At 40.5% G+C, this 10,044-nt stretch overlaps 2 protein-coding genes across 3 annotated transcripts in view; one reads left to right on the top strand and one right to left on the bottom strand.

The window, feature by feature from the left end:
• Positions 1 to 10,044, top strand: part of Vps50 (vacuolar protein sorting 50) — a 244,468-nt gene that overhangs the window by 229,099 nt on the left and 5,325 nt on the right. The gene's annotated exons all lie outside the window — the stretch shown is intronic.
• LOC137654494 (filaggrin-2) overlaps positions 5,157 to 10,044 on the bottom strand; it is a 78,753-nt gene continuing 73,865 nt past the window's right edge. For both annotated transcript variants that reach the window (XM_068388163.1, XM_068388164.1), the window contains exon 6: positions 5,157 to 8,834. In XM_068388163.1, coding sequence (XP_068244264.1) covers positions 8,828 to 8,834 — 7 coding nt within the window. In that variant the 3' untranslated portion in view covers positions 5,157 to 8,827. The remainder of the gene's footprint in view (positions 8,835 to 10,044) is intronic.

Genomic DNA, 10,044 nt, shown 5'->3' with positions numbered 1-10,044 from the left:
TCGTGACTATGATGATCTGAAAGTATGCGCTCCAGAAAAAACTCCCCAGGTTGCGAAACCCGACGGGAATCGCGGTCAAAATCGCCCTTGGCGCTTGTGCGATGGTACAATCGTTGGTTCGCGCGCGGGCGAACATGTGTGCGCGTGGCCGCGGTCGGAAGACCGAAAACGCGCAAGCGATCGTTGGCGAGCGATGGTGCGATGGCGCGATTGGCGAGCGATGGTTCTTTGCGGGAGATGGCGCGTTGGCGAGCGATGGTGCGTAGCGACCGACCGCGTACAGGAGAGCCAACGCGTGGCCGCGTACGGCGATCTGAAGCGTGGGCGCGTTGAAAACGCTAGCGGGCAGGCGAAGAATCACTAGGAGATCGATGGAGCGCGGCCAGAAGATATCAGCGAGGGGCAGAACCAGATGGTGAGGTTGCGCATAATAGCGAACGCTCGTGGGCGAGTACAGAAGACTTCTCGCGGGCGCTCAGAGACTCGTTTAAATCTAGAGCACAGGAGATAGTCGGCGAGGAGGTGAAGGAATCATCTCTTTCGCCTCCACCCACATCTGGAAGCTCGTGGAGTACGCTGGTGTGCATTGCGCACATCAGGAAAGGGCGCGCAGATGTGCGCTGGCGAGCAGGCGATCGAGGGTGTAAAAAGAAAGAACAATCTCCTTGCCTGTGCCTGGATCCAAAGATCGTGGGCGCGAAGGCGAATGTTGGCGCGCATTGCGCACATTAGAAAAGGGAGCGCAGATGTGTGCTGGCGCGCAGGCGATCGTGGGCGTACAGGAAACCATTGGCGCACCAGGCGCGTAGCAGGAAAGGGCATCCAGAAGTGCCTTGGCGAGCTGAAGAGGGCTGGCGCACAGAAGTCTCCGAGGCGCAGGTGAGCGCTGGCGATCAGGAGATCTACGGCGAGACTCAGCTACAGGAGATCGCAGGAGAGAAGTCTGGAACACAGCAGGAGAGCGCAAGCGCTCGTGCGCAGGAAAACGTGGGCGCGCAGGTAAAACCTGGCACTTAGGGGACTTACCCACATTGTGGAGTAAGCCCTTTGCCCCGAAGGGACCGGTGCTCGTTGGAAACGAGGTACGTTGGCGCCCACTGCGCATCTGCGTCCAGGAGAAGGTCTGGCTGGAGGATCCTCTGCGGGGAAGGTGAAGATGAAGACGACCACAGGCAGGAGCACCATCATCAGACTTCCGAAGAGGAGTCTCTGGAGTGAACTTCCCCAAGGGGGAGAAGCACTTGCAGGAGAGACCGTGGCATCAGCTGCCCCCGAAGGGGACTGAGCCCTCAGCAACAACAGCAGGAGTAGTCCTCCGAAGAGGAGTCTCTATGAGTGTCCTCTCTCGTGAACGAGAGAGGAATACTTCGTAGAAGAGACTGAAGATGGAGCCCAAGGGCTGAAGGGTCAGCCAGTGACCTAGGAGCCAACCTCCGAAGAGGCGCTCCTGCAGCTGCTCAGCCCCTTGAGCGCAGCTGCAGGTGAGACCGCTCAGCACCAAGAGCATAGTCGCACAAAAACTATGGTCCGAGAATGTAACCGCTCAGCCCCTTGAGCAAGGTTACAAAAGCGGTCGCTCAGCACCAAGAGCAAAACCGCCGGAGGACCAGGAACATATCATAATTATTAAAGGTAAGAGAAGTTTCCCCCGAAAGGGAAAGAAACTCAAACCTGGGCAGGGAACCTCCCTCGGAAGGGAAGTTACCCACCCAAGAAGGCGAACGTCCTGAGTGTTCTAAGATGAACTGAAGAGCTGTCGGTTGTCTCTGGAGAACTTCCAGGAGAAGGAGACACGCCCCTGACGAAGTCCTATAGAGGAGGCAGCAACAGCCGACTCCCCGAGTCCCAACAATTCAGCTCTGCTTCATTGTCACATTAGGCAAATGGAAAACAGATCGTTAACTGTGAAAATAAAAAGTAATTAGTTAACATTCATTCCCCCGGGAAGACTCCGAAGAGGAAACCCGAGGGAAAAAAGCACAAGAATTACATAACAGGCAAGAGCCCTCAACCCCACCTACACTCACGGGAAGGGGGAAGGGCGAGAACTGTAACAAAAACAGAATTATAACAGTTATAATTATGCAATTCATTAAAGAATGTTCACTAAAAGTAAGAATGAAAAACCCCGAAGGGAAACGTTCTAAAAAGCTGAAAAGTTAACAAATACAATTAGATTTTATAATAAAAAAATAATTGAGATAAAAAGTACTGCGTAGCAACTCCACCCGAACGGAGGAGCTATTGTAGTATGTAGAAAACGTAGTAAAAGGTTAACGACCTCCAGAGAGAGAGAGAGAGAGAGAGACCGTAGTCAAACTACACTCTCGCGTTCCTACGAACCCCACCTTCCCCGTAGGAAAAGAGGAGTAGCGGAGAAACAAAATAATATGTCTAGCGATGACAACTCCCCACGGCGCCCGTGGAAGGGGCCGACCGGAGGACCAAGGAAGAGATTGCGGTCCATGAAATTACATCGTAGTGGCCTGACTGCCTGCGGCCACACGGTGATATCGTACACACACACTCAGCACGAACACTGAAAAGGAAACTTACTGATTTCTATACTCAAATATATACATAAACATAAAAATATGTTTACATATATATATGAGTAAAGAAAAGTAAGTAATTAAGTAAAGACAAAACAATAAATGGCTGCCATGCGATGACGGGAACAGAGACATCCGTTCGTCGTCCGAGCCAAAAGCGAAGTGAGTCAGTTCACCAGTGTGTGAGGGGGAGGGGTAGCTAGCTACCCCTCCTCTACCTCCTGCTAACTAGCGCGGGGGTAGTTAACCCTCGTTAAAAATCTAATGGCTCGCCATTTCAGCTACACCGAAAGTAATACCCTATGTAAATAGCGTGGTTTGTATTTCGGTTACGGAACAAATGCGTATTTGCAGATCCCGGCTCATCAGTCAAGAAAATTCCTCCGTTTCATCTTGGGAGGAAAGGTCCTCCAAGTCAAAGTTCTATGCTTTGACCTATCAACCACCCCCAAGAAATACTTTGAGTTTTCAACTGCGTATCTGATTGGGCACATGCTAATGGGATTTGGCTACTGAGGTACCTCATCCTCCTGTAGGCAATTCCTTTAACATTGGGATAAACTTCTCTCCTTTTACCACAATCTGAGAATCTTGATAAATGGGGAGGAGGGAATATCTAGAGATGTAAGTGGATACTACAAAGGGAAGAGTTGTTCCATCAGATGATCGGGTTACAAGACTCAGAAGAGTAGCGTGCCCTTTTCTACGCCATCAACATCATTGGCAGCAGTTACTGTATCATATGTCGTCATTAGAGAAACTTCCCTTACAACCGAAGAAACACTGGTCACCAGTCAGCAACTCCATCAGCTATTTCCTATGGAACAGGATGGGAGGTCCAATCTAGATTAGTGGCAGAAAAATGAGATTCTCTTGAAAGGAACTCCTTGGGAGTGTCCTTCCCCAAGAGCTGCTTCTTATTTTCAGAGGCATCAAAAGAAGAGTAGGACACCCATCTAAAGAACCACTTCATTGCAGGACACTGTTAGCAAGAGGACAAGAGCTTGCACATCAACCTTCTGGAACATTGATGAGCAACAATGCTACCATAGTGGCATATGTCAAACATGCAAGGAGGTGCTGTTTCTCAGCATCTCTGCATGTACACAATGCAGGCTTACGAGCTGTTGGCAAGATTCATTCCCGGAAAAGGAATGTAATCGCTGACACACTAAATCGACAAGGATAAGTTGATCAGATCTGATTGATCCCTTCATCCTCAACTGGATAGAACCCTCTTGACTTTGTGGTGTTCCCTAATGATCGATCTCTTTGCAACGAAACTGGACGAGGAGCTACCCAATTTACTGCTCACCGCTACCGGATCAGGCTGTGGCAGTAAATGACTCATTTCAACATCCTTGGGACGGACTGGATATCTATGCTTTTCCACAATTTTGAGCAATTAGAAGGGTGATAAACAGCATGCTGTCTACCCCAAACCTTAAGATGATGTTAGTAGCCCCCAAGTAGCATCAAGCTGAATAAGAGCTTCTGATGCTTCTGACAGAGGTTTCGATAAAGTTACCAATTTGCCCCAACTTACTCTCCCAGCCCCACTTACAAAGGCACCACAACTAAGTGACATCTGTTACTTTGCTGGTGGAGGCTATCCAGCACCTCCAAGTGTAATGTTTTCTGCGATGCACTCCGCAGAAGATTTTTGGATACCATAGAGAGTCTCCCACAGCAGTCTTCCTGTCAAACCGGCCCATCATCTGTTACTGGTGCTGTAGAAGGGGTACTTCTCTATTCAACTGATTGCAGACTTCCTTGTGTTTATCTGTAAAGAGAAGTGCCTCTCAATCTCAATGGTGAAAGGCTATCACTCAGCCTTGAGCTAAGAGGCATAGATCGTCTTCATCTTGGGAGTTAGCAACGCTTATGAATAGCTTTGTGCAGTCCTGCGCTCCAAGAGAACTCAAGACTCCAGCTTGGAACGTGATTAAAATTCCAAGGTCCCTGAAAAGAATTACTGTACTTTAAAAATTTGAGAAGTTGAAAGCAGAGTCTGTGGATCATATTAAAGGGGCAACCTGGTAGATGGAAGGTAGCAGAAAGTGAGAGTAGCATGAGCAGTGACAAGCAAAAGAATGAACTCTTTCTGAATGGCCGTAACAGTGGGAGTGCGTTTGGTTACGAAGATATTCTCTATTATATGGATTGAGGATGGAATATTGTACTACATGGCAGCTCTTGAAAAGGTCAATTCTTCCATTGTCTGGTTGGTGAGAGTGCAGGATATGCACAGAGTGAAATGTGAGCTTGAGGGAGATCATTTGCTTCTTTAACTTGTTTATAACTTTTGCGATGTGCCCTGGATAGTTTTGTTAATGAGGCTGACTGACGAATAGTGTTTCTTGCTGGAAGGGACGAGATGATGTGTAGATGGACTGGACTGAAGAACAAGGTAAGGTAAATGGCATTCATTTCTTGAGGCAGTTGCACAACGGAATGGAGTGAAGTGTTCTTACAATACATGGTGGTTTCTGAGGTTGGATTGCAAAGAACATAGCAACTCGCTTAAATCTTCACAATATTTATGTTTAGTCATTTCATGACAAATGATTTGACAATTGAAGTAGGTGAATAACAACAATTAACTGTATATCAATAATATATTAAAGACTTTGTATTTTTACATAAAATCTAGAATTTACATACCATTTAAACAATCCAGTAAATTGGTGAAACTTAATTTTGAGTGAAAAAACTTTTTAGGTTATTCACTTGGAGCTAAGCTGTTATTATTGCTACAAAAAGATCAGCCTCTGTCTGTTTTTGACAGCAAAGACCAATCAAAAGAATCTTCCCAGCTTAAGGAAGTGCCATAATTGAACATTACTATAATGTTCATGGGTGCAAAACATGATGTTAATACATACAAAACTGTAATTTTAAAATATACACTTCCTGCAAGTAGATTCTTTAGGTTCAGGCTGGGTGATATCTAATGTACTGTCAAATACAGTATGGACAGTAATTTAATTGAAATAAAATTCTTTGGCAACACTAAACTTTTTTAATGTATTGTCATATCAACTCAATTGTTAGGCTATAGTAATCAACTTAATTGTTAGGCTATTGTAGTAACCAAGTCCTCTGGCTTACTTCTTTATAAATGATAAACTGTTGCCAATGAAATTAGAATACATTATAAACAGAAAACTTTAAGAAATATGTATTTTACATATTTCAGAGGTGTATCTGTGCACAGGTGACTCAAAAACAAATGACTAGTTCCAACATCAATTCTACAATCCTTCACATATGCCTAAGGTTTATTAAGTGCAACAATTTTATTTCACCACATACCATACTGTTCCTGAAATTTATAAATACATAAAAAAGACTAGTACAGTATATTTACAGTCTAACTTTCAACATAATTTTCCTCAATTTACTTCTTTTAAACCTGAAGCTCAAAATACTTGGTACACTATTACAAGCTGGGGAAAAGTGTATGTCTTCTGAGCAATGATGTTCTAAACAATGTAAATGAATAACTTCATTTCCTTTCACAACCTTATAGTTGTTTCTTATAGTATTATAATGACTGGCACTTCAGTATACAATTAAAATAGAAAGAGAAGCAGTATATATACACAGCTGGTGCACTACAAGCCTCAGACACACTGATATGGATTTGCTTTTATATAGGACTCAAGGGATATAATGAAAGAGGATAGAAAGGCAATAGCAACAGGCAGGAGGAGTTTTAGGTACAATATCCATATCATATATCAAAGTAAATCACTTAACAAAGGAGGATAGAACAATTTGGTCTTAGTTGGCACAATGGTTTGTATATAATAACTCTCGCCAGGCTATCTTAACCTGTAGTAACAGTAATAATATTTGTATATCTCGGTATACAAACCAAGGCATGTGGATAGTCTGTATTGTCCAGCTTAAATGAAGAACATGCTTTTCCAAATCTGGAGGGATTTTAACAACCTTCATCAACATAGAGTTCTCAAGAAGAGAGCTGCAAATAGTAGGGTGGACATGGTTAAAATATAGTCAATAGTTTGAGTAGATTGTTTAGAGAGTTATTTTCTGGTATAATGTTGAACTGTTTTGTTTAGAATTAATTTATAATATAAAATTGAACTCTTTTGATGTAAAGTACTTCACAGAAATACAAAATAAATAAATACAAAATGGTGAAATATATTTTGGCAACTATCAGACAGTCAACATTTATCACTAAGAAATAAAATGTCTTAGTTTTCATCACTTACTTATTTCACAAATTTATTATACACTGTAAGTAGACAGCCATAATTAGGGTTTACCAGCAAATACATTAGCACAATTCTCCTGTAAATTTCTAAAAAGAATAATTGCAAACTATATTTTGCCCTCCCAAACCCACAGCTCAATTTTAAGCAAATGCCCTTGTCCTTTTCACTTGTCACAGTTAAAAGAAAATTCTACTACTGTACTTCTATATTACTTCATTAGTGCACAAATTTGTTTCAAACTATTATAGGTTTCATCTAGCACTAATGATACTTACTCTACATTAATGGGCTAAACAGGGGTCTTTGTGCAAGTATGAAAATGATTGTCACTACATGACATCTGAATTTTACTTTCATTTGTTTACCATGATTATTTTGCAAACCTTCAACTGCCTGAGTCATATAAACAAAGACTTAGAAGCCCAAGTCAGCAATAAACAGCTTACATTCTACAAGGAATCAGTAATTATTAATTTTATGTATCTAACATTTCATCATTATTTATATACATTTTGAAGCATTTCAGTGCTGACTTGGTTTTTAAACCTTTGATAATTAAAGGGGCATTTATACAATAAAAACAAGCAATTATTTCATGTCAGGGCACAGAGTACAGTAGATAAATTATACATTAGCAGCTGCACCTGGGCTACTGAATTATTGTTTAGGATTTTGCTGAGAAGCCATATGATCATATTAAAAAATGGTTTTAACTAATGTTTAAGAAATGAAATTAATTTTGGAGAGGAAATCCCAGTTAAGGTAATTTTTACCTATGGAAAGAATTCAAAAGAACAATCATGTGCTAAAATAGTTCGAAGCCCTTATTTTGTGATTTTTTGTTACAAAGATAATGAAAGCATGAAATACGTAGTAGTAGTAGTAGTAAAGGTATGAAAAAAAAATTAAACTCGAAGCTACATATCCAGAACACACCAACATGAATTTCACTGTACAATTAATATAAAAAGTAAGAGATCTTCATTACATAAAAAGTACAAAAGTACTAAGATTAATCTTAACATACAGTACTGCCACACAGTACAAAAATCTACAAGTCAGAGGGTGCTTACAAACTTGCATCTTTCAAGAAATACAGTGCAGTAAGTGGGGCCATATGGTGGAATTAAAATTTATCCTTTCTACAGGTGTCCCTCTTATCACATAATATACTGTACATTTAAAGAAACTTTGAACTAAGGAAATCTATTAACAAATCCCCATTAAGTAAGTTAGATATGTAAATGCCAAACACACTCAAAATGCTTTGGCTACTTCTTATTTTTAAAACAAGCTACATTTTCTTGAGTCCACTGATCTTTGGTCAGTAAATACAAGTAAGGTGGGAACTTTTGTCTATATTGTCCACTGTAAAGAAAGACTTTGGCTCAAAGGGAAGGAACACATTTTACAAGAAGGTTATTCCCAGCTCAGAAGCATGACTTGTTCAACAACGTCTCTCATGCCAACGTTGTTTTCTTTTACAATAATATATGAGCACTAAAAACTTACACCTTAAGATGCTGGACATTTCAAGAAAAACAGGTGCATGCATGGAAGAAGACCAAGTAGAAACTGCAGGTATACAAGAAATATACTCAATAGAGAGCACACTGGTCATACATACTTGTGGCACCCATAACTTGGTGGAACACTAGTTATAAAGACACTAAAGTTTCAGCTGCCATGAATAAAATAAAAAAAATGGAAGAAAAAGTTTTAAAATACCTACTTACTTAATGGTCCTTGCCTAATTAAAGTGGTTGCTTCACTTGAAATTACTTTTTTAGGCAATACTGTACTGTAACTCATATTTTGGAACTTTTGATGAATTCTTATATCCAATTCTTTTAAACGGGTGCTCACAGTCTTTGACCAGGATGCTATCCACATATTTCCAGTCACTGTTGTAGAGTTACAGATGCGCTTCTCTTCTCTGGCCACAATTCATTAAAAGCAGAAATCTTCATAGCATGAAGATACGTAGTTACAATAAAAATCACTACTCCTATTCGCTCTTGTATTGCATTAAGCCCTGAAAAAAAGAAACCATTATGTATCTGCATTTTGGATAAAAACATTCTAAATATAGGGTTGGGAAAGTTAGATCCAACTAAATTTCAAGTTACAACATAAAATGCTGCCTTGCTTAAAAGTTTGAAGTGTGTAATCATACACATATCTAGAACTTGGGTAGGTGGTGAGAGACCTCCCCTTAAAAGACCCATGCATCTAATTAAAGGGGAAACGGAATTTCATACGGCAATGGTTTGCATGAATAGAAAAAATATTTCCTTCCATTTGAGGTTTTTGAGTCAAATTAATTACCTTTGCATTTATATACGCAAATTAAATTGAGTTTTGTGTAAACACTAGCCTGCTGATTGGGATGATATTAGCTAGAGGTAAAAGTACACAACATAAAAATTATGTTGTAAACCATCTTGAGAAGGTGTTCAAAGCTTAGGTTGAGCTTTCTTAACTATCTTGGTGGATCTGATTCAGACTATAATACATTAACCGAAAGTAGTTAACTTGGCCTAAATAATTAAGACACAGATAGGCACCAGCTAAATAATGAGAAGGGTAGCAGTCCATATTACATGAAGGCTAAAGTGACGATCCTGTTAACTGGAAAAATTGTCACTAAAAATCACTTGCATGGTCTGCAATATTAACTTGCATGCCTTCTTTCTTCTAAAGATATCTCTAAAAATTGTTTGAATTAAATGCAGATTGAGAAATCAAATACAAAAGATAGAAACCCATATGAATTTCAACTAATGGTGTGAACTGGGCCGAGTTGAATACATTTCAATACTTTACTTCCAGTTTCCCATGACATTGGGGACTGCAGAAGGAAGAAGGAAGTGGCTACAAAGTCAACAGATGTGTACACAACTATATGTTACAAGTCTATAGATAAAAAAACAGAAAAAGCCCTATTCTGGAATGGGAACTTGGAATGGTATTCGATTCCTACTAAAGTTCCTAAGAGGGGAACCTGTTCCTATGAAGTTCATGATATCCTGTTCCCAAGACACTTGATAGTCTATGTAGAGACCTAGTTGAAGTTGAAAAATTTGATAACCTTGTCAGAGAACAGGCTTTTTTGTGCCACTGGGAAGATTTATTCATTTATTTATAAAGGAATAACTTAACTAGACGAAGTTCATAACTTAACTAGACGAAGTTCAAATTCTTTACTCTCTAAAAGTGTGGCCCAAAGGGTACGTCTTAATCTT

This window comes from Palaemon carinicauda, chromosome 15 (assembly GCF_036898095.1).
Source record: "Palaemon carinicauda isolate YSFRI2023 chromosome 15, ASM3689809v2, whole genome shotgun sequence".
Lineage (NCBI taxonomy): Eukaryota > Metazoa > Arthropoda > Malacostraca > Decapoda > Palaemonidae > Palaemon > Palaemon carinicauda.
This window is presented reverse-complemented; position numbering and strand designations above follow the sequence as displayed.